The 25,342-nt window shown below is 33.7% G+C and overlaps 1 protein-coding gene across 2 annotated transcripts in view; it reads right to left on the bottom strand.

The window, feature by feature from the left end:
- Positions 1 to 24,748, bottom strand: part of FSTL5 (follistatin like 5) — a 277,012-nt gene extending 252,264 nt beyond the window's left edge. For both annotated transcript variants that reach the window (XM_062574720.1, XM_062574718.1), the window contains exons 1-2: positions 24,626 to 24,748; positions 4,048 to 4,081 (exon numbers count right to left, since the gene is read on the bottom strand). In XM_062574720.1, the coding sequence (XP_062430704.1) occupies positions 4,048 to 4,081; positions 24,626 to 24,748 (157 nt within the window). The remainder of the gene's footprint in view (positions 1 to 4,047; positions 4,082 to 24,625) is intronic.
- Between the last annotated feature and the right edge of the window lie 594 nt (positions 24,749 to 25,342).

Genomic DNA, 25,342 nt, shown 5'->3' with positions numbered 1-25,342 from the left:
TAATGTGACATAAGACTCATGATGTAGAATATATTCTACATCATAGCATATACAGCCTTGTTCAGTACCAAAATGAGTAAGAGGGCCATACTGCAAGGTAGCTATAACAGCTTGCTCACCCACTGGCATTCAAAACATGTTAAGACAATTCGTCACTTCAAAAAAAAATTACATTTGTTGAATTAAGGCCATACTGATTCTGTCCCGTAGTTTATTTCAATTTTGAGCACTAACTTTTTATCACTCCTCCTTCTTGTTTACTTTTATCTGGGTATAGAAAAAGACTACAAGGACAGTCTAGAATCCTAAACAAGGCCACGAGGGTTATTGTTTATTTTAAAGGAGCAAAACGCACATAAGATATGCAAGTGATGCCTGTATGGTATCCTCCTTATTTGTAGTAGCTAAAGATCATAAAAGGAACAATGTTTGTTAATAACATCTGAAAAGCCTGACAATATGTTCATAATAAAGAATTACATTCTTGAAACTCATCTGTGAGTCACCAATGATTTTGCATTCAGATTATTAAGGTGAGTATAAAATGAAAAGTATCAAACAGGATGAAGAATTAAGCTTGTAATTAAAATGCTGTCAGTCAATACTGTCTGGTTTAGTTTTGTATGTTAAAGACACTCAAAGTCCAGATGATCAAGAGTGCCTTGCAAAAATCTGAATAGCAGTCTTTAAAGTGTATGATGTTAGTTTAGTTAACTACAAGTTAATATTCATTTACTTACATGCATATATCTTTATTTGCAAATGCTATGAAAAGCATTTTTTTCTAGATCTCAGATGGAGTAGTTTATGCTTTTCATTAATTTCTCTTTAAGATGCTAAAGTAGATGGTCAAAACAGGGAGTTGTGTACAGTATCATCTCATTGTTCAATATTCGCAAAATGATGATCTTTTCCCACTTTAACACAGTTTACAAGGTTCCCTATTAAAAAGCACCTAACAGTCTCCTGAATTAAATACAAGCTAAGAACAAAATTTTTTCATGCTGCTTAAATACAACACCAATTCTGTTATCCCGGACATATTTCCAATTCCATTAGAAACTGTCTAGTTTATCATACTCTGTAGATCTGGAATTAAATGCTGCTCATTTGTCCATAGGTGATAACACTGGGAAAGTGAGATGAGGAGGGTTAAACTGTGACTCCAAATCAGCAAGTAACTTTTGCCAACAACATTTTAGTTAGTGATTGTTTGCCCTGTTATTTTTGTGATCTGAAAATGTGTCTTTGGAGAACTGAATCTGTAATTAGATTGTATTTTTGTTTAGTTAGTGTATGTTAATAAACAAGTATGATTTAAACAATTGGTATTTGAATGCAAAACAAGTTATACAGCACGTTACTTCTGTATCTCTATTGAGCACATGTATATACATATAAGAATACACATTAAATATCTTCCATTACATTTATATATTTATATGCTTATATAGTTTATGTATTTTAAAAATTTTCTATAAAACAATGTTATACATAGCCTTTTTCACACTTTGGCACCTTATTTTGCTGTCGTTATGTTTAAATGTGTTCACTATTAAATAGAAAACCTATGTTATGCAGCTCATCTCATTCGTATTGTGTACTAGTGAATCATTCTAATTCAGGAAAGTTCTCAGAAGTATCAAGAAGTTTGCAAATACATATAAAAACTTACATAAAAGCTTTTTTTTTTTTTTTTGCTTACACAGTGTTTGTGCAGTTCTGTTCTCCATTAAATGAAACAAGAAAGAAAATCACAAATCAGAGAGATAGGATTAGTGCAAAATGGGGTGTATTTGAATATTGGCTTCTATAAGTGATTGACACTGTGGTTGACAGTAGAAGTAACAGATAGGAAAATATATACTATATATGGTAGTGTCATATGCACTGAGTGTAAGGAATATTGTTAAAATTCTGCCCTGAGAACTTGGGTATAATTTACTTCTCTCACAAGAACATAAACAGAACTCAAGGCTTTCAGATGCTGCTTGTAAAGGGTGAGGATCACTGACAATGCAGGAATATTTATACAAAAACATTAACTTAGCATTATTTGATCCAATCTATCTGGTATTTCAGCAGAAGTATAATATCTTACATACAATAACTAATAAAATATCAATACTTTCTGAAACATTGCAATGACAAAGAAGAAATTTAAAGAATACAAAAAGAGAAATCCCTCCCTAAAAAATTCAGCAACTAACTGTAAGTATGTCTGCATATGTAGAAAAGTGGCATCGTTTTCTCAAAGCCTGCCCTATGCTTGAATATTCTTTCAAACCACTGAAATCTTCAAGTTGAATTGTCATCTTAGAGACATGCAGAGTATTTAGAAAATTCAGTAAAGATTTCCTCTAGAGATGTTATGGATAACTACAGCAATTCTGTGCAGCTGAGCACCAATTTCACCATGTGTTTGGAGCTAATGGCTATCTCCCTTCAAGTAGGGCTTGACACTTTGCTTTTGGCTGTAGTTGTGAGCAATTTCGTAAGCGTTTGAAAGTTATTTCTTCAATTAGTCAGCTAAACTAACAGCTAATGAACACGATGCACACTCCTAACTAGCTCATTATTTTGCTTCTGCATTTAATTGTTCCTCACTGCATAGTGACTGAGCACCTGACAACACGGAGGAAAAAAAAAAAATGTCAAGCACCAAAACATAACTTTGAAATCATTTAGATTTTTTAAAAGAACAAACAATTTCAGTATCTTTCCTTGTAGAAAAAGGCTTTAAGTCTTCAATTTATCTAAAATTATTCACAAATACCTGATTTCTGTAATCTAAACAGTTTTCACACTCATATAATTTGTACTACATCATAAGGTAAGGTGTTTGAACACTACATCACAGGTACACTCACTAAATCTCTAGATGATTCAACTTTATATTACATTACCTGAGGGAAAAAAAACCCTAAAACTTCAAGAGAAAACAAAGTTGTAAATCACAAACTGGGTGAAATTGAATGTTTTCTTTGTTTATCTTGTTATGTAAACACACTCTTTAAATGAAGGTCTAAGGGCTTTCACATGCCGCAAATTATCATATCATCGTGAACAACTTCATTGCACTAACATAACTTCCACCCAAACTTCAGATTTAGCTTATCTTTACATGCCCATGTAGCCATAGAGCAAGGGAAAGCATGGAAATTGAGATTAATGTGATACATAAGTGAATCAAGAACAGCCAGTGCAGATGATATAATTAAGCACTGCTTCCCAAAGCAATACAAAAGATATAGGCTAGCTTCTCATTTAGGTTAATTCCTCCTCTTTTTAACTTTGACTGACATTCTTTCCTCCCCTCGTCTGCCTTTGTTTTCTTTTTTTTTTTTTCCCCTGTTTTCCACCATAGTCTACTTCTGTAAGCATCTATTGTATCAAGGCAACAATCTCTGCACCCGTTGTATTGGCAATGTCACCTTTCACTGCTTTCTTGGCAAATCTTCAACAAAGGTTTGGGCTTTTTGCTGGAAAGACAGACAAAAATCTACAATTTGGAATTCTGGATTCTTTTAGTTTCCTTGATACAGAGCTGTATTTTAACCTGGATATTTTATTTCAGGTAGTGTTTGCCAATGGCAGAGAGTAAGGTACTGTGAAAATATGAAAATTTGTATGCGTAAAAACACAATGACAGCTATTTTTCAAGGAAGCCTACTTAGGACATGATTAATTTGCAAATAAATTGGAATCATATCCAATTGTGGATTTCCTGAATGGAAAGGGAAAAACCTAGGGTGACTGCACTGATGCTTCATTAATAAACACTCATAGTTAATTCACAAAGTTAGTGCGAAGCCATGCAGCCCATCCCATCCATACTGCAGCAGCCAGCCTTGTTCATCTCAAGCAAAGACAGTAACTCTACTGTATTTTCTATATTTCCTTCCCCTTCCCTTTTCCCTGGGTATGTATTAGTCTTTTCAAATACCGCAACACTCAGTAAACAATGTGGCTGGACAATTTAACCAACCGTAGGTGTTATGCATCAGTTACAGGAATCTCTACATTTTGAAAATAGTTAGCACTTACCTTTATTTCTTGAACTTTCCTGATTCTTTTCTTGCTGCAATTAAAAAAAAAGAAAAAAATATTATTTACAGTGATAATTACCATAGGGAGAGCATGCATGCAGAGATCCAAAAGCAACTTAGTCTAGTTCCTCCTGCTTCCTGTACTGAGCAGGTATCATCTGCCTGCTGCAGAAGGATCCCTCTCTAGCCCGAGTTTAAGCTCCCTGGCGTGCTCACCCCAGAGGCCCCTGCCAGCCTGAATTATTCCGTGATACTACGTGGGGATTCCTGGAACTTTTCATTGCTGGAGCACAGTTTAACTACCCGCAGCACTACAAAGCTTTATCCCAGAACAAACTTAGCTGAGATCTCCTCAGCTACAAGCAGATTTCCCCCCGCCTTCTATTTTTTTTTCCAGCTCACCTGCATCCCAGTAAACATTAAAAAAAAAAATCTTTAAAGCAAATGAAAGTAGTCTTTTCTGTAGTAAAACAACTTCAACTTGTTTTCATCAACTGCAATAACTAATTTTTAAACTTCTTTTCACTTATCTTTCAGTCTTTTTTGATCTTTTCCTTTCTCTAAGTTTGTTGCCAAAAGCATTCCGATACCCTGATTGAGAACTTTCTAGAACTAGAGATTTTTAAACACCTCATCTTATCACCACAGCAGCGATATACAACATATATTAACGTATTTCCAAGTAACTTGTCTCTTTTGACAGCAGTGTGACACATTTCTAAGTTTTTCCTCTGTGATCCCCTTGGCCATACACCATGTAACCTCCAATATAGCACTGTCATCTGCATAGTAATTCCTCACTTTGGATTATTATTATACCTTAAAAACAAAAGAGAAACCTGAAAACATTATCAGAATGCTGTTCAAGTTTGCTTTACTTGCTTTTTAAATGCATTGACTGATATTGCCATTAAGTTACTGAAGCAACAAGACATCAAAATATCATTTATAGGAAAACCTTTGTTTCAAAGGTATTAGCTCAAGATATCATGAGAAATTTGCAAGTGGCTGAAATTTCTCCTTTTAATATTCTGAGCTAAAATATGAAGTCGAAACAATATTTTGTTCAAAACACACAAGCATTTCCAGCCTCGTGTTTGCTATAAATGTGTTTTGATAATTGCTCAGAAACCTTTTTACCATATGTAATTTCACTTGAACAATTCTTACAACAGTTTATGAACAATGAAATATGAGCACTGCTGAAGTGATTTTGTTTGAACTGACATTATTAAAACCACATTTTCCCAGTTGTATCACTTTTGGCATAAGCTAAAGAAATATTGAGTGAGAATCCATCTGAAAATTATAAACATAGAAACTTAATTTTTAAACTGGAAGCCTCTTAAATGGTCCACTTTCCATATCTAAAACATTATAACAATTTGTCAGTTTTCACTAAAGAGCCCAAATTCCATGGTTAGTATTAACAGCTCATTATTAGAAATAAAGAAATGAGTCAAGAGACATGCTGATGCTGCTAAGAAACAGGAGACTTTCAAAAAGCCAGCGAGTTTTGAGTTTTGAGTTTTAGGCATATTTTATTTCCTGACAAGCTATTTCTTCAGAAATGCTGAAGTCCATGTAATACAAGAGTTTGAAAACACGTAACTCAAGGAATATTCCTTAGTACAGAATTCCTTATTCCTTGTACAGAATTGCATATATATTCATTAAGCATTCCCAAAAGAAAGAACATAGTAAACAAAATTTGCTGCATAATGATACTCAGCATTGAATATATACTGAGCTAGTTGTCCTCAATGATATGAGAAAACCCTGTGAGAATTTACTCATGGCAGCAAGCTGTCCCCAAGATTTCAAACTCTGATTTCAGACAACAGTCCTTCAAAGAAATGCTGTTTTGTCTACTGTGAGGTATTCTTCAAACAGTTTCTTCTTTATGAGCTTATGCCAGCAGAACGGCATAGGGAGTAGGCTTAACAAAATACTTCTGAAAGCCTGTTTCCTTTACAAAATATCTTGATTTTGAGTATTTGAACAGAAAAAGGAAAACAGATAACTTATTTAAAAGTGGCAACAAAAGCAAAAATAAAACTAAGTGGTATCTTGAGGGTTCTATAACTTACTGGCAACAAAGTAAATCAATAGATTACAATGCAGGACTAATTACACTATTTCAATTGATCTATAAATACCAAAGATTTGTTATGACGGTGCTCCTACCAGCTTTGTTTAGTCTTAAATATACACAGAATGCCCACATAAATCTAGGCAAAGAACCAAGCATCTGCATCCATACGCACATCTTCCCAGACTGCACAGTACCATTTTAATAGTATTTTTTCTGGTTATCAAGCAAATAATTTTATAAGAGCTATTACCAACTTTTGCATGAGTTGCATGGAAAAATATTACCTGAAGCTAACTCTGTAAACTCGCCTAGCTGCTTAAACTCTAAGTAGCTTTGAAACTGGTAAAAGCAGTAGAAGTATTTTACAAATCACAGATACATAGAACTGGTTAGCTACCATTAACTTAATATGAGGCCATCTAGTCTACAGAAAACTAAAAAATTGTTTTAAATGTTTCTCATTTTGTAGAATAATATGGTCAGTGACACACTGTTTATGCTATTACATTTGTAACATGAGGTTATAGGGAAAGTCAATGACTTTTTTTCCTATTGATTCAAAAAGTAGGCCAAAGCTGTACCCATCTGGAAAGTACATTTTCAAAATTTTACTTAACTGTGTTAAACAGACTAAGAAAAAACAATCAAATTTGAAAATGTAATTCTGCCTTTACTGTCAATAACATATGGTATACTAGGTTATAAAGCATTTTCACATAGATGCAGAGTGTTTCCTAATTACAATGACAAGTATTTTCTGAAATATAAGATACTATATGGTAGGTTAAATTGCAAAGCAAATCTAAAGTTCTAATTCTCATGCCACATTAGTTTCAGCATTGCTTAATTCCTTTGACATTTCTTTTTCAAGTACAGTTAGCATTTGCTTCAGAAGATCTAAATAGTACTTTCTTTTGGTCTTCACAAAGAATAATTTGTTCTCATATTCATTTTATACCTCTTCAGAGGTCAGAGGACAAAACTTAGACTTTGCTCTATCAAACCAGTTTAAACTCAATGGAACCTTATTCATTTTAAGCCAGCTCTTAAAATAAATAAATAAAAGCAAGCTTTAGAGCAAATCTGTATCCAAGTTACGCTACAATTCAGATACTGCAATTCGTAGGCTCAGGGCCCAGTGAAAACTGTGTAGTCCCACAAAGCTCAATAGTCATTTTTCCCCCTCTTCCCTCCCCTCCCCCCCCCAGCTTTCGCTTGCAATTAGAATGGAAATTTTTCTGACAAAGCTTCAAGGTTACACACTCTGTCTGCAGCTCAGAGTACAACAAGTAGATTCTGAAGACTCAATCCAAGCATCGATTACTAAATCAGAGTAGCCTCGCAGAAAAGAAATCTTAAGAACACAAATCTTAGTTTCAAGGGAGAAGACTAGAAACACTAAAAAAGGAAAAGAAAAGCCTTTTGGGGGGAAGAAAGAGTATAACAAGTTGGGAGGGGGAGGAAAATGACTCAGATGAAATTTTAAAATCATAAAAATTAGAATTTTTGAACCATGTTCAGATTTCAGTGCTCCCATAAAGAGAAGTTTAAAGAAAGAAAGCTTTAGCTGGAAATATCTTTATTTTAACTACTTAAATTTTAACTGAAAATGGCTCTTACTTTTCTCAAAAGGCTATGAATTTTAGTGTTAAGCTACCAATGAACTTAAGAAAACCTTTGCTAGCAGATCACATACTAGCCTCTGCACAATACACCTTGTACCATGAAAAAAGAAAGAAAAGAAAAAAAAAAAGCCCGTCGTTATTTCAGGACTGTCCATTTATTTGTGCACAGCACCTCTGAATTGTGAAATTCACCTGGCTAGTAGAAACCTGCTCTAATATTAGACTTTTCAAATTAAAACAGAGTTTAAAATATAGAAAAGAAACCTGTATTGAAGGTGCAGAAGTACAGTCCTCCTTACCTGAATCCAGGTAAAAGATATTTTGTAACTTATTAAAAGATACAAGTATGAGGACTAACTTAGGTAAAAAAACCACAGAGCAGCAATAACTTAGGTTAGTGAGAAAATGTTATAGGTGCTTATAACTTAGCAAAATTAAGTTTAGATGTTCACGGAAATAGAAACTGTCAGACATGTTTCAACTTGCATTTGTACAGTACACTAGGGCTCTGAAGCTGTCCTGAAGAGACATTTCCACACATATTCCATTAGCAAATAAATGTAAGTTTGCAAGTATTGTTGCATTATCACACTAAGTTTGTAAAAGCAGTGAAGTATGGAAGAGTTAATAGAGCTGCTATCACACACTTATGCTATTCTGCTGCCCCGTTGCATTGTGATATATATGTATCATTATATATCACATATATGTTTTTAAGAAAAACTTTATATATAAGCAAAACATTTTCATCTCACTTGTTAGCAACCAAAGAAATTTACTCCTATGATACATGTATATATACAGTTTAAATACGAGATTATGTGAACCACAATGTTATATTATTATACATTGCTGTAAGTCATCTGTAAGCAGAACAAATCATCCTGCATCCTAGGATTTTTTATGTGCATCAGTGTACCCAAACAGTTTTGAATCTAATACTCTCCAGCCCAATTAATCAGACAAGTTTCCATGGCTTTGCATCATTTTCTGTTGCATCAGTCTCATGAAATGTATCAGTGCAGAACATATGGAACTGTGAAGAAGCCTTGTGTGTCCAACAGACTGCATTCAGCACAAACTTTTCAAAGCACAGCTAACAAAAGTTGAGAAAATGTCAAATTTTCCACTGTGTTTGTGAACTAGAAAAGACTATGGGTGGTTGACCATACAAATTGCTATTCTGGTAAATCACGAGTTATAAGCTACTTGCAAGATATCTCAGACCCCATGCTGTAAAGAAATTGATTTAAATACCCAGAAATGCTTTTGCAATGTAAAAAGCCCCCTCTTTCATGCTCTTTTCTCTTTGTCTAAATGTACAAATAACATCCATTTCTTTTAAAAACATTCTGACAATATTGTTGTTTGTGTCAGCTGTGACACATTTGATAAGTAATTTGGATGTGATTCCAAATTTTATTTAGGAAAAAGGCTTCCTATTGGCAACAAGGAGAGTTGAACTGGATGGTGAAATGGACTCTCAAAGATACATACAGATATTCATTAAAATAAAAAGTACAGAACTGATCTGTACAGGTAGATAATAACCTTGGACTAAAATTCACCAGGACATTTTAGAAACAGTAGACTTAATTTCTTAGCCCCACTGAAATGTGATTTTGCGCATGCTATTAGCTTTCATGTTGCTGTTTTTCCCTTTCCGGACAAAGCACAGTTGGTATTTATAAACTATTTAGAGGTTACTTGTAGAAGCATATTGACTTCCAATTAATTGTGTGTTCTTAAAAACCAAATGCATACTTCCCGCATCCAGAGCCTCGCTTATCTGTCTGGATTCTAGACATCTGTCTGCCAGAATAGACTAGTGATAAAGAGCTGTATTTCTTTCTTGCAAAACTCTAAGGCAAATTGTTATTGAACATATTGGTTGTATTTAAAAAGTAACTGCTGAATTAATAATATTCTTAAAATAAACAAAGTACTAATTAGTCTAAAACATACTTTAGATTGTCCTTCATAAGTGAACAAATTAAAATATACAAACCACTAACTAAAGAAATTGTGCTGGAAGAGGGGCTCTACACTTATTTGCTTGATTAACATTTTACAATGAAAAAATCTATCAATCATACCATATAATGTAGTTAAGACACAGAAAATTACTTCTGTGTTCATTACATTTAACATTCCTTCTGCATTCTGCAATGAGGGTACACTGTTACTATATATTAAAATTTTTTTTTTTATGGGTTATGAGAAATAGTTGCTATTAAAGATAATATTTCAGTGAGAGAGATACCAAGATAATATATTCCTACTATGATGTTAAAGAAAATATACAAGCTAAGGTAGTTGAACAACAACATAATAGCTTATAACAATATAATAATTTTAATTGAAAGAGCTGGATTATGTACAGTTTTTTTATTATTTCTGGATGAAATAATAGTACAGTCACAGCTAGTAGAGATCAAGAGCACCACATAATTTCGTAATTTGTTTTGAGAATAAATTTGATCGATGACATTATGCTAAACATTTATGTTTCAAGACCTCATCACAACTCACATCAACTGCACTACAATTTGTACTCAAAATTATTTTTACCCAAAAGTATTTGGAAAGTCTATGCCTATGTGGTTTCAAAGAAAGTTATCTCCAGGTCTGGCTTCTATATACCATGCACTTTCTCCTGTCCACTTTCCATCCACAGAAGTTCCACACTAAAGTTAATCCACATTTCTCCCCCACCCCATTTAGACACATCTGACTGTCTTAAAGCAAATCTCTTAATGTCAGCCTTGGCCCATGTAAGACAGAGACAGAAACCTGGTGGTTGAAATGGAATAACCGTTCAGGGCTAAAGTCACAGGCTGAGTCCTAACTTTCTTCAGTGTCAACTGCATTGAAGTAACTGCATGCTAATGTCACAGTAACATTATACAGACCAAACAGATTTCTGAAAACCTGATTATATTCTACAAGTAATACTTCTTTCTGAAAAAGATGACATGAGAAAGAAGTGTATCTTAAAAACAAAAGTTCCTCTGCTGAGCTTCCACATGCAGAATTGTGAATGATACATGGGGACCCATTTCCTAAAACTGCTGCCTAACGTTAAAAGACCTACGTGCAGCAGGTTGCAAATAGCTCCCAAGGGAGCTAAGCACCCTCGATGGAATTAGGCCCATATGCCCCGATTAGTACTGTAGCTGAAGAGAAGCTGAGAAGTAGTTTCAATTTTTATCTCATCTTTAAATTCAAGGATCCTCATTTCACTAAATCATTGGTTTTTAGTAGGATCATAAAGTACTTTCCTATTGTCGTTTTATTTCCAATCTAGATCTGGTCCAAGAGTATTCCTTAAGATTCACTCTACAGGCCCAATGCAGCAGTGAACAAAGGACAGAGAGTCTCTCTTACTGAGGCGGAAAAGGGCCTGTGTTCCAGATTTTGTTACTTAAACAGGGGAGGAAAAAAAAAAAACTGACTTTAAGGAACAATCTTCCTTAATGCTTTAATCACTAAAATAATTAATGCATGGTTTAAGTAGTAGACGAGGTATACATTGAAAAGTACATAGAATACTACCACTACCACCAAAATATCAGTTCCTATACTGAAGAGAGCAAGATGTTATTTGTGTCATCAAATCCAGGCTACAATGATGCTTAGCTAAGTAGGAAGAGCTATTAACATTTCATGAAAGGTGATTATAAAAATGTATAAAATTTAATGCGAAATGTGCAGTAATATTAAGTACTCAATGTAGAACTACATTTCCCTATACAGACAGCAGCAGATTTTCTTTCTTTTAAACTACCAAAAAAAAGTGAGATAACACAGGAAAGCTGATGCTATAAATGAGCATACCTATCTCTTTATATAAGCAACAAAAACATTCAGCATTTATTTTTATTTTGGAATTATCTGAGGACACTCCAGATTTGAACAGACAAAGAGGGAAATAGATCTAAGTTGTAATATTTTACCATATTGAATTATCACTAGAAATTCTAAAGGACAGATCTTACTGGGTATTCAATTACATTCCCACATGTGAGTTCCTAAAACTTCAGTACTTCACAATTACTGAGAAGTATTATATTTCCTGACAATACAGTAGATTTTTTTTCCCAAAAAACAGTGCAGATGGATTTTAGCTGCACAGTTCCCATTGACATTAATGGGAGTAATTTGCATAAAACCCCTATTCTGTATTTAAAATTTCAGAGATGGTTTTTAAGTGTAATTTTCTAAAGTGTAATTTTCTCAAAGCCACATAATACGCATTGCATTTTATTATTCAGCCTGTCTGAAGCTCATTCAGATCTTATCTTTCCTCTCTGCAAATTTTGTCAAGATAAAAGGAAAGCTGCAGGAAGAATGATTATTAGAGAGTATAGACATGTCAGTGTCAATATCAATTACCTTCTTACAAACCAGGAAGGTAAGTAATATTTAGTCTGCTTTAGGACATAATTGTGGGTAAAATTGTAGTATACCTACTAGTATTGATTAAAGTCCCTATGCTGAGAATTTTGTAGGAACAGTGTGTTGTTTCTACCAATCATCTTACAAGAGCACATAAAGTAGAGTTGAAAAGGAAAAAGAAGTTCATGATATGAATATTAATCAGTTGCACCTGCCCTTTTGTAAAGCATAAAACATGTATTTGAGGAATACGCTCATCCTAACCAGAGATTTTAGGAGAGATTATATTACATTACCTGCTATGTGACATTTAGGAAATAAGAACACAAAACTAAGATTTTTATCTATCAAATCTTGGAAAATTCAAGATTAGTTCAGTACATGATTACTGCATATAAACTAACTCTTCAAAATGAATTATAAAGTAGAGCTATATACACTACAGATAGACCAGCAATAGGTTACAGTCTCTCCCTCTCTCTCTACTGTGAAGCAGGTAATAGAAAAAATACACTACTATCAATTAGTTTAGGATATCAGATGTTTCCTGAATTGAGGCCTCTTATTGCAGCTCCCTGCTTTTACTTGCTCCCCTTGCTTATTCTAGGCTGCATTCCCACATGCACAGGTTAAACCAGAAACAAATGACTGACAGTTTTGGTTTAGTTTTCAGAGGAGAGGGGGAAATAAAAGAAACAATCTTCTTAGATTTTTTTTTTTTTTTGTTAAAATGTATGGAATAGGGGAATTCCTGTGCAATAAATTAACTGACAGAACCAGCAATGAACAGATCATTAAAACAGATGACATTAATATCATGTAATGATTAAAAATATATTTATTGCTGTTACACTTGTTTCAGGAAGTGTAAAGAGTCTGTACTGCTATTTAACAAGCTACATTAAATGCAAAGTTAGAATTGCCAAAAAACTGAGAAAACAGTTCCAGTAAAACAATAATCACTAGCTTATTTCCTCGACGACTTTCAGTAAGGTCAAATAGAAAACTTTTCTTGTTACTAAAATTTGGGAGAATTTTTAATTATTTTAAGTTTTAACATGCCATGTTCTTGAAAGTATTTAAGCACAATCATACTAATGCATATCAATCCATGGAAATAGGCATAAGAATCTTTTAATTAAAACTCCCATTAGGCTTTTCCTTTTCTTTGTGTGTCAGACCTGAACAGAGTTATCAAAACCTTTTAAGTTCTTAATGGGCCTCTTAAAGTTTAGCCCTAATATCTGAAAGGCAAATAAAAGTGGTGTTTGAGGTCTCTGTAGAGAGTGGGTGGGTGGAGCTGTTCTTATTTTCTTAGGAGAATGAATTTGAAACTGAAAGATATTGATTTTACTTATTTTTTGGTTGGATAGATTTGAGCATAATGATGGATTTAATACTCTTGTCTGAGAAGATCTACTGTGGAATAAGTTATCAAAACCAAACAGAATGCTCCAGGCTTGGATGGCATACACAACCCCAACAACAAATATAAAAATGGAACACACACACGTCACTTCAACTATTGTAATCTTACTAACTCACCAAACCCAGATCTGAAGCCATCTTGAGGTAAGCATAACCTATTTAGATAGCCATGGTCCACAAGGTAGGAGTCTATATGACTTTCTTACTGATATTTTGTAAACAATAGAGATAAGCCATGGCCTAAGTTTTACAGTTACAAAACTCTCAAAAGGAAAGACTGTTGAAAGAAAATAAATTAAACATACCTAAATTTAGGTATATCTTTCTTACCATGGCTTCTTTGCAAAGTTTTCAAATGAAAAAAAAATAGAAAGGGTCAGGAAAATAAACCCTCTATACCATAGAAGAATAGTAAATAATTTTACTGTAAGATAACAAAAGCCACTGTTCACAAAGTGTAGCTGGATTGCTTAAACTAGCATCTTGGTAACATGAAATCAGGACAAATGATATTGTAAAAGCAAAAAAGATATAGTAACATTTCGCAAAACAGCTTCATCCAAAATATATTGGATTTGTGCTCACAGTGCAGATCACATTCTCAGTAAAAATATCACAGTCCAAATTAACTATAATAGTTAAACTCATTAAAAACCTGGATATGAGAATAATAGTGGGGAATGGTTTTCTATGGGAATTATTGCATGATTATTATGAATTGTTGAAAAACACAAGCTTGGGAACAATATTTTTAGCAGACAAAGAATATTTAACATGCCAAATAATGATAAATGGTGCTTATAAAAATTAATATAAAATATTAGTATGCATCTGTGAGTAAATGGGGTTGTTATACTTGTTTTCGTAAAAAGAAAGAAAGAAGTTTACTACGAGTTGGAGAATTGGGTAGACCATTCTTGCAGCCATACAGACACGCTAGGTTACAAGAGAATTGATCACGCTATAAAAGATACTTGCACTGGACATTTCAGAATACTAGATACTGCTAGGAAAAAAAAAGGCATAAGAAGTGAAAGCCTTTAGAAGCTGAAACTAGATAAAATTAATGTGGAAAGAGAGCTCTTCAAAGGAAAGCAGAATGTTTTTTGATGCATCACTGTATTTTGTCAGAAGCTCACTGATACCACCAATTAATCTTATAAGCATCCAACCTCTCTATTCTCTTAGTTTGTGCAGTATGAGAGCTTATTTAAGCTCTTCATTTCACACAATTTATTCTTTAGCTCCTCAGTTCAATTTTTGTTCCCTGCATTGATTCAAAACCTCCAAATCAATACATTGAGAGAGTATTGTCTGGTCTCCTGGAGGGTCTCTCTCATCATTGCTTATAGACAAATATAAGCATATTCCTGCCCAATATTTGATTAGGATGATTTCTGCCACCTGTTAAAGCATGTTGAGTAAATCAAGGTGGGACTGGATTCATTATTCCTAATAGCGACAGACACTTGCAACCAATATTCTTTTATTTTCATTATGAAGTGTAATCTTAGAAGCATTTTTGCATAAACTTAGTATTCAGATCAGGTTAAATCACAATAGAGCAGCAAGCCCATCAATAAATATTTTCAAAGGCCACCAAATAAGTATTGCAAAGAATTTCTAGAACTTTGACTGACGGTTTTCTTAAGATGGGCCACTGCTGTAATTTTTTCTAGGTTGCTCACAACACATTTCACATTAAACTACACAGAAGTCTTACTCCTAAGGAAGAAAAGACCAAAAAAAAAAAATCTAAGTTTAGATGTAAAATGACAAAAACATTTTTGCTACATACTAAAAAAGTTGCAAGGCTTAAGGCAAAGAGACAGCTGAAAATTATTCCAAGTGAATCAAAAGCAAAAGAAACATCAGATAAAAATTCATGAAGCTACACAAAGAACTAGATGAATTTACATTTGCTATAAGGTCAAAAAAAAAAGGCTTCAAAACAAAATCTCATTTTCCAATTTCCATCTAAAATCAAGTTAAAGGAGTTAGTGACTAGAGTCTTTTAATCTCAAACATCTGTAAATGAAAATAAATTTTCAAAGACATTGTGTATACTTTCTTTTGGAAAAGTGATCAGGATAAATTAACCAATGAAGAAAGAGTTGAAACTCCTGAGGTATTTTCCTAGTGTTAAAAAGAAACATTTTCTACCAAAGAAAACATAGAACAGAAGTCTTAGGATGTTTTTAAAATATAGATATCAACAAGAGACAAATTTAAAATCAAGCATTTAGTCAATCTAACTAGAGTCAATCTAAAAGGAATCTAATTCTATTTTTATAATTTGGCAATATAATTTACAGTTTTCAAAACACAACACTTATTTGAGGCCAGTGCTGCATTTACTTCATTGACAATATAATACTGCATAGCTGCAGGGTATACTGGTGTTAAAAAAAAAAAAAAGTGAAGTACGTAATTCCTCTCATTTCAAAATAGAACTTAATTAGCAAATAATAATCAGAAAAGTGAAAAAAAATAAATCATATATTAAGTGGATCATTATTTATTTAAAATGATGAAGCTAAGGTACATCCTAGTTTGTCTACATACCAATAAAGCTGATTGCACTTGCCACCATTATAACCCAAGTTCATCATTCTGTGATATTTGTATATTGATTTTGTATATTTTTCACATTATAAACACTATGCATGCTACAGGACATAACTTTCACTTCAATGATTCAACCTTACTTATGAGAACACACCACAGAAGTCTAATATGTACACTAAGTTCCGCAGTTCATTTAGACCATGTATTTACTACACCCCATGCTGTTCAAGTTCCCATATTCTACATAGGTTCATAAGCAAAAAGCCAAAACAAAGGTTAAGTAAATATATTTCTCTGCCCTCCTCTTGCACTAGAAAGGCCTACATATATCATCTACTAAATAATGCAAATAGATATTAAATCTGTGGCAGGGAGTGGCAGGGGGTGGGGAAACTATTGAAAAAGGGAAGCAGTGGAAAAGAATGAGTTAAAAAGTTCGGCTGACAAAAAAAGTTAGAAGAGTTTGAATAATATAAAGAACAGCCTTGATGATCTGAAGAACAAGAGGCAGTAAAGGAGGAGTGGGGAAAAAAAAGCTGAAATGCATAAATTTATGTAGCAACAACCACTTCAACCCTCTAGCATCGTTCATAATCTTAGAAATGCAATTTGTGCAAATGGGAGCAGGAGTGAAGGTTCACCCACCTTATATATAAACCAAATCTCTTCTAGCTTTGTTTTGCCACTGTGATTGTAATTTGTGATTATGATTTGCCATTGTAATATAACATGAAAAAATATATGCATCAAGAATCTCATAACATAGTTGACATCAGCATGATATAGATTGTATTTTCATCAACCCCAATTATATTAGGAAGGCCCAAAGACCATTATCTCATCTATTCAGAGGCTAACTAGAAAGCTAGTTCCTAGGAAACAATGTGAAAAGGTCAAATTGACTAAGGTAAAAGATAATCAGATTAACTCCATATAACACTAGTTCATATTTTAGTCTTTGTTGTCAATATGTGCAACATGTACATGACACATGAAAATAAGTCAATGCTAATTAAAAGCTAGATCAGACACGTGGACCTCATCATCCATTAAAATAACAAGATGAGATTAACCTTTTCCACAGCAGTGATTTTCAGTGTCAGGAACACAAAAGAGAAGTACACAAAGAGGTTCAGTGCAATTGTAAAAACACACCTTTTCCTCCTCTTCTAGCCCCAGAGACTTTCTGAGTAAAAGTTTACAGCTGTGTGTTGCTAAAGAGTTGGCAATAGAAGCATCAGGAAACAGCATGATACAAAAACCTTATGCTTCCTTTAATTCCAGACTTCGACATCCTTTTTTTCCCCCTACACAGAATGCCTATGAATTAAGCCATACAGAAGTTGTTTTACAGAGAGATTTTATAGATGTCTTTCCTAACAGTCTTTCAAAAAAAAAAAGAAAAAAAGACTTTGAATATGTAGTGAGAAATAGCATAAGTAACATGTTTATTTGATATCAGCTTATTTACATGTAATGATTGTACCAGGTCTTAAAAAAAAAAAAAAGCTACACTTTTGAATACTACTGCTCATAAAGGGTTAGCAGATTAGAATGCAAGATTTTCTCTCTGCCTCTGAGAAAAACAGAATAACAAATTAAGTTTTATAAGATTTCTTGATGACAGTTAGACCAAGGATCAAAGCCGTAGGGAACAGATACAGGGTTTAGGGACCCTCCGAATAGAGAGAATTCTCATATACATTAGAACTGACAACAGCACTGATATGCTTAAGGAAATCTCTGTTCTTAATCTTCAGAATTCACTGCTGCATCTTACTGCAATGCATTTTTTTCCTCCCTCTCTCTCTCTCTCTTTAGGGCAGAGAAGTTAAGAGGATCAAGTTTTATGACTTGTCAGAGCCTGCAGGCAAACAGGATTTTCAGATAAACACTGAACTTTAAACCTCAGGTTATTTGGAGACTAGGTCACACCAAAAATAAATAAATAAATAAAATAAAATAAAATAAATAAAACAAAACAACAACAACACACAAACTCAGACTATTTATGAATCCTGAATACTACCTTTTTTTTTTTTTTTTTTGGACTATAAAACCCTACATGGAATAAGGTCATTGAACACTAAGCCTGTCTATATTGTAGAGATGTTTCACTATAATGTAGAACATGCTATTAGTCATGGAGACCATTCATAATCTTTAAGCAAAATACTAAATACAAAACATGCATTTTGAGCTTTGTGCCTACACATTCTAATTTGTCTTTAGTAAATTGATATTATATATCTATTTTCTGTTATTTTTTTTTTTATTTCAAGCAAGTCATTATTGCCCAAGTACCTCTTACTTGGGCCTAAATCTGATTTTACTGAGGCTTAAATTAAGAAGCAGAGCTGAACTTCCTCACTAACAGCAACCAGTAGCTATAGGGGCACAGAGAAGAAAGAGGCAGATTTTTCACAGAATGCCGAACAAAAATATTCTGATCTACAGAAATAATGTAGAAAACACTGACTGGTGTGCACCTGAATCTGATCCCATTAACACTTCTATAAAACAAGACAAAATAGCAACTGGATAGGAAATAGCTTGAATTAGCTTGATAAAGACAGTTAAAAGTTGTCCACAAAGACTATTAAGAAAAAACAAAGTTCATCCCCTCTTCCATAGTGTCTCTACAACCCACCTGTTCAATTGGGCAAATACCTTTTCCCCGCATTGTAGCTCTCTCCCTGCCATAACCACAAGCATAAACTAAGCTGGAACTCTCAAATTTATCCTCGCTCACCTGATCTTTGCTCCTCCTTCCTCCCCAGCCACCGGTTGCTCTTAGTTCTGCAATACCACCCTGACTTTAACAGATGCAAAGACATTAACTGCAGATGATCAGAATCAGGCTTAAGTAAGAGGTATCCAGATGATAATGATGATGACTAAATTAGCAGTCTTCACTGATTACCTTTTGAGATTAAAAACAAACTCCCTACTCATAATAATATGATACCCAGTGAGGCACTGTAGTTAGTTTTATGGATCCTCTTCTTTCATCCATTACCTGTTTGAATCCACCTGCCTTGCAAAGGAGAACTCTGCAAGCCTGTGTTAGGCAGGCTTAGCCTGCTCTGGAACACACGTGTGAATGTATGGATTATCCTCTGCATTTCTTTGCTTCTGGCAAAGAATCAGCAACTGACTGTCATTGCTCGTTGGCTGCCTTCTTCCTGTTTATACCTGTAAATCTCACAGCATACATTTGTTCACTGAAGACGTTGCCTAGACATCGCTTTCATTGTCAGAGCCATGCAAATCATAAGAAAATTCATTAGGATGCAAGAAGCACTCTCTAGTGATTTGAGGTGGGAACCTAAGTATTAACAAATTATCTACAATACTTCAACAGCAGTGCAGAAAGGTTCCCAAATGGAAAGTCCCCTACAAACTTTTTCATTGTTTTGACTAATGCAGATTGAAAGATTAATTGGCCTAACAAGAAATTCACGTACTGTGATATAGTCTGATATTTTTCAACATAACCACATAAATGTAATCCATGCAGTTTGATGATTGAAGGTGACTGGAAATGAAGTTTTCAGGAATGCTCTGATGATCTTTCTCCTTTCTAGGTCAAGCCAGTGGTGATAGATATGATAGATGAGGCAGAATTAGACCAATGTCTACCTGTTTAGAAAAAAAAATGGCTACAATCTATTTCAGGCAAAGCCAGTTCTACCTTCTTGAGGCCAGTCTGACTTCCAAGCAAACCAGAAGAGCTGCACACAAGCTAGGACTATACATGCTGGTAGAGGGTCTGTACTGGGGGGAAGAAGCATGTAGAAGATGCTGATATGAACATTCCTGGGGTGCTTTGGACCTCAGATATCCAGCCTCATGTTGCCCAAAAGTAGGAGGCCTGTTGGGAAGTTCTCATTTTATAAGCTACTCTACAGTATTTTACAGAATTTTACAAGCTACTCCAGAGCAGATAATTCCTTCTTTTCTTGAGTTTGCTAGGTACCATCACATGGTCACATTATACCAACGAAACCTTTTATACCTTCACTGGCTACAGATATATTTGTGATTTCAGTGAACAACACAGTTATTGTTTAGCTCATTTTCTTTTTTCTTTTTCCAGGGCATTTTGATGATTTTCATGAGAAACTATTAAAGATAAGCTACTTAAATATGACCAGATAATTAATGATATTACATAAATAAAGCTAAACAGTAGCATTGTTTTGAAGAGTGGAAAAATATGCACCTTTTATTGGGGGCACCACGGTATTTTGGAGGGCCTGGACTTGTGTGTTCATATATGCAGAATAGTCCCTGTCTAAAACAAAGTGAGACAGTCACAAGAACTCAGCTCTTCCCTTGTTTTCCTATTTCATATATAAACCATGCAATCAAACATTTGATCTTTGTCAGGCTAGAACAACTGCAGGGCTTAGAGCTACACGGTCTGAATTATAAGGGTTTGGAAACCAATTGCTTAGAGCTATATGTCATAAATTATTCCAGATTTTTTGTTAGAAATTTTCCAGAAAAATAGACCAAATGTTTGGAAGTCAGCTGCTCATTTTAGATACTGGATATTAAAAGTACCATTGTAATAACAAAGTAGTTCCAATTAATGACTAATAAAATTAGACCTTCAGATAAAAATCATCTTCTTGTGAAAACCGTTCAAAGTGGAAACTTTTTATTAATAGACTATAAAATGAATTAGCAAGTCTAGTCAATAAAAAAATCTTGTAATTCCTACTGCTTAAGTTAAACACACAGAACTACATTTCTATGTAGTAATAAATTGCTGTGTATTTTCAGGATATAAAAAGTAAAGTTGAGAAATGGGCAATACCCATGGCATTAGAACTAACTTTTGGTTACCATCGAAACATGGCAAATTCTCATATTTATAACAGATTACCCTGGCTTTAACCAAGCAAATATTGTGGCCCAGGCTCAAAACTTAGTTATTTAAATACATAAGGCATATTTACTATGATTTTTCTGCATTGTTCTAACAAAAAAAAAATTAATATTGGAGACTGAAACTGCCTGTGTGAAGTGCTGGTCTCTTAATTAAAGGCAGCACAATGATTTTCTAAGGAAAAATGATTTTCTAAGGAAAAACGGCACGTAGACTCTCACACATTGCAGCACTGAAAACATCTAGCAGTGAGACCAATTTTACTAGTGATTTCCAACACTGAAGAAGGATATGAGTTCCACCCAATTATGGTGTCAAAATTTAAATCAGCTCCATGCCTTAATCTAGCTAAACTAGCAAAATATGACCATATTATCATCAAAGTATTATCCAAAGTATACTATTATATATATTTTTTATATATATATATATATATATATATAAAATGTATTATATATAGTCTATTGCAAATAGTCTAAAAAACCCAGGTATACTGTGAAAACCAAGAACACGGACACTGCCATCAGCAGAGAAAGATAATGACATATTTGAATATTCTATTATAAGAGAAATGTATGTTTATAGCCCCTTTTTGAATGCAATTCAAGTACACAGAGAAGTAAGAAAAGTCCTGAGGCAATGTCGAAACTGGGAGGTAGACGAGCTTCAGGGATTTTTTTTTTTTACTGTTCTATGAAGAACCAGGTGACTTAGTTGGCAAAACATCCGGGAATTTCCTACTGACCTGCATGTCAATAGGATTTGTTTCCTTTGGAAATAACCAGGACGAGAGGGACCACGCAGCTCTGCATCACATTCCTGTATAAAGTCAGCAAACCACCAAACCACATACCTCCTGGGTCTGAAAATTAAGAAAAAGCTCTAGGCTAAATTCCGTCATATGAAATCAATGGTGTGGAGATGTAGATGAACAAACGACCAAGAAAATGAGAGAGGGACAGGGAGAGAGAAAGGGAGATTAATTAATTAATTAATTTGCACAGAGGGAAGAAGAAAGAGGAGGTGGAACTCTCAGAATGGACGTGACGTTCTGGGGCCTTACAAGGTCCCAATTAAGCTCTGAATTTCAAAGGTCTTTTGATGAGGAAAATAGTGGAATTTATTTTTCTTTCTTCCAGTGAGGCAAGAAACTTCCATTGTTTCTATGACCTAGATAAAATAGCATCCAACAGTAGTGGGTAAACTACAAAACCCATCAGTTTTTTTAAATCAACTCAGGCACAGACACATTTTCAAAATATACCACAGTTTATTAATAAGATAAATATTATTAATCATCTGAGACAGATTTGAACATTTCAAATGTTTTAAATTATCAAGTTGGATTATTTATTGCAGATAAATGATGAATATGAGGCAAGAAAGATGTCTTCAATAACTATTGAAGACATTGTAGAGGGTATTTGCAAATGGGAGGAAACCAAGTCAGTATAAAGATAGGCAATACAAATGTTTTCCTGAGTAAAATGTTTTCAAACGGTTATGGTGAACAGCATATCAACAGACTTTGTGCCACAAATATTATTTGTTGAAACATGAAGAAATTCTCAATTTAGTTCATAATATATTTTACTTTTATTACAGTAGTAAATTAAGGAATATTTTATCTTTTTCACTGTCATTAGGAAGGATTTTGCTGCCTTCAATAGCAGTTATCTCTTTCCCAAGTAATATATCTGGCAATTGATTTAGATTTTTATATCCATATGATGTTTAAATTATTTTCACAACACAATGAGATAAAATATCTTTAAACCTCTTGAGTTGCATCAATAAAACCCCACAATTATTATATTGGATATATCAATTGTAAAATATATATAATTTAATTATTTGTTATAATAATTCTATTAAATATAATTAATTATATAATTTCTGTACATAAGGAGCAAAATTTGTTTATAATTCATTTTAATCATCACCACTTTTGTGATATGAATACCTGCTCTCAACAGGAACACAATTTTTTTGTGTGTTAATACCTAAGCATCAATGGGATTGGGTTTTTTTCTATTCTAACATTTGGAGCTGCTCTGGTTAGACTACAGTCCAATTTAGATCGAATTCCCATTTACTAAGGCAAGAGTGATTACTCTTTCTTTTAATCTATGCACTCATAAACTTGCATATATATTGCATGATCACAGTGAATACTACTTTGCTGACATTCATTACCATCTTGTAATAAATATTCTATCTTGATTAACTTAATCTAAACATTTGAAATATTAAATGCTTGATTGAAGCAGCAAATCTCATTAACAATATTATTTAAATATTTTGAATATCCATATCTATGCCAGAACTGATTTTAAAAATTCACTTTAGAATAGTTTTGCATTTCTATTTGCTGTAAACTAATGCATATCCATAATACCAGAACTGAACTCTACTAAACCACCTAGCATTTTACCAAGAATATTGCCTAGAAAATAATAAATGCCCACATTTTCTTTGCTAAAACCAGAATAAAATTTTATTTCATATTTTCATTATTCTTTTTCCTATTTCTGTATAGTCTCTTCTATCATTCAACCTTAGCTTTTTCAAAAATACAAAACCAACATACAGGATGTGCCATGAACTTCTGCATTTTACAGCATTTGCTTCTGTTGTATATGTATGCTTTTTTCAGTTTTATTTTTTCATTTTACATATGCTCTTCAATAAAATATAATTAATAAAGTATAAGGAATGAAAAATAGGTGGAAAATCTCTCTACATTTGATGCATATATATGTGATGTGTGTGTGTAGTCCTGTCAATGTTAACCTTGTAATGTTTATTACAGCCTCCTCCAATGCAAGAGTTATTAGATGAAAAGAAGTATTATTAGGGAACGGCAACATACTGTTACTTCCACATGTAACCTAATATTAATACCGATGGCCATCTATATCAGAGAAAAAGTGTTTACTTTACCTCACCTCCTGCCCTCGATTCTTCTCACATTCTTGAAGTGTTTCTTTTGTACATGTACTTTCTCTCTCCTACGATTTATTCCATGGATACCCTGTTAGTTTCTCTAATTCTTTCTAGATTTCAGAGTGTTTTTCTTGCACCATGTTGTTGTTACTTTGTTTAAAGCTGACAAATAGAAATAAACTAATAAGTGAAAATTTTCTGGTTTTGCCAAAAGCTCAGAGGGAAATGCTGTGGTTAAGCACATATGCAGGTATTTCCTTGACGGGGGCGTGATGCATTCTTTGTTCTGGTTGAACACCATTCCGCAGAGGACACACGATTTCATAATCAAATTTAAATTTGCATATTTTATTTTTTATTTGTTAGAAATTTCCTATGTTTAACATACACAGTTACAATAATAGGCTAATAGACTAACATTTTAATTGTATTTAAGCAGAACTCTCAATGGCTTCAGTTATGAGTACCTTCTCCCTATACAATGACATAGGAATGCATGAGATCGGGTCATTTTTAATTTCCAATCACTACTCCAATAAATACAAGCAATAACAGGCTGGCAAGTAACTTATCCCTTGAACATGTAATAAAAGTGAGAAATAATAGAGAATAGCAGTACCTTGTGGCGTAATCTTACTAGAGGCTGATAGGGCTTAAAGTTGTATCCTTCCTTGGCTGGCCACCCGTCTGTTCCCAACAAAATGCATCCAAGAAATAAAACAGCGGACCACAACATAAACATCTTTACAGGTCTGTTTCTGTCAAAATAAAATATCATAGTTCAGTGACAGATTGCACTATAATTTTGGTGCAAGTCATACAATATAAGCTTACAATACTGCTAGTCAAGTCAGTTTGCGGACTTGAATAAATACAATCAAAACAGCGTAATCCATCTAACAGGAAAAAAAGAAGTAGCAGTATTTGGGACACAATCAACTGGGATATACTGAGCCGAACATTTTCTTATATGCATTCAGTACTCATATGAGACCTTGACTGAAGAAACAATCAGGAAAAGCCTCCAAAAGAAGATAGGACATAACAGAAAAGCAGTGATTTAAAAAAGTCAGCACTATTCTTTCAAATGAAGAAAAAAGTGATCATCAGTGGCAGAGTCACCAGTTTTTTGTTTGTAAGTACAGTCTCTTCTGGTACACTGTTCACATCCTGAAAGATATTAGTGTAAAATATCTGTTATACTCTATTATTATTATCTTACTGGCACTGAACATCTAAACCAGGAGCAAAACTCCGCGTTTTCTGCCAATGTTCTGGACAAATTTTTAAATTACATTATTGAAATTCTGTGTATTCTATAAGCTTTATTGTATGT

The sequence above is a fragment of the Rhea pennata genome, chromosome 4 (genome assembly GCF_028389875.1).
Source record: "Rhea pennata isolate bPtePen1 chromosome 4, bPtePen1.pri, whole genome shotgun sequence".
Lineage (NCBI taxonomy): Eukaryota > Metazoa > Chordata > Aves > Rheiformes > Rheidae > Rhea > Rhea pennata.
The sequence above is the reverse complement of the archived record's forward strand: the minus strand, read 5'-3'. Positions and strand labels throughout refer to the sequence as shown.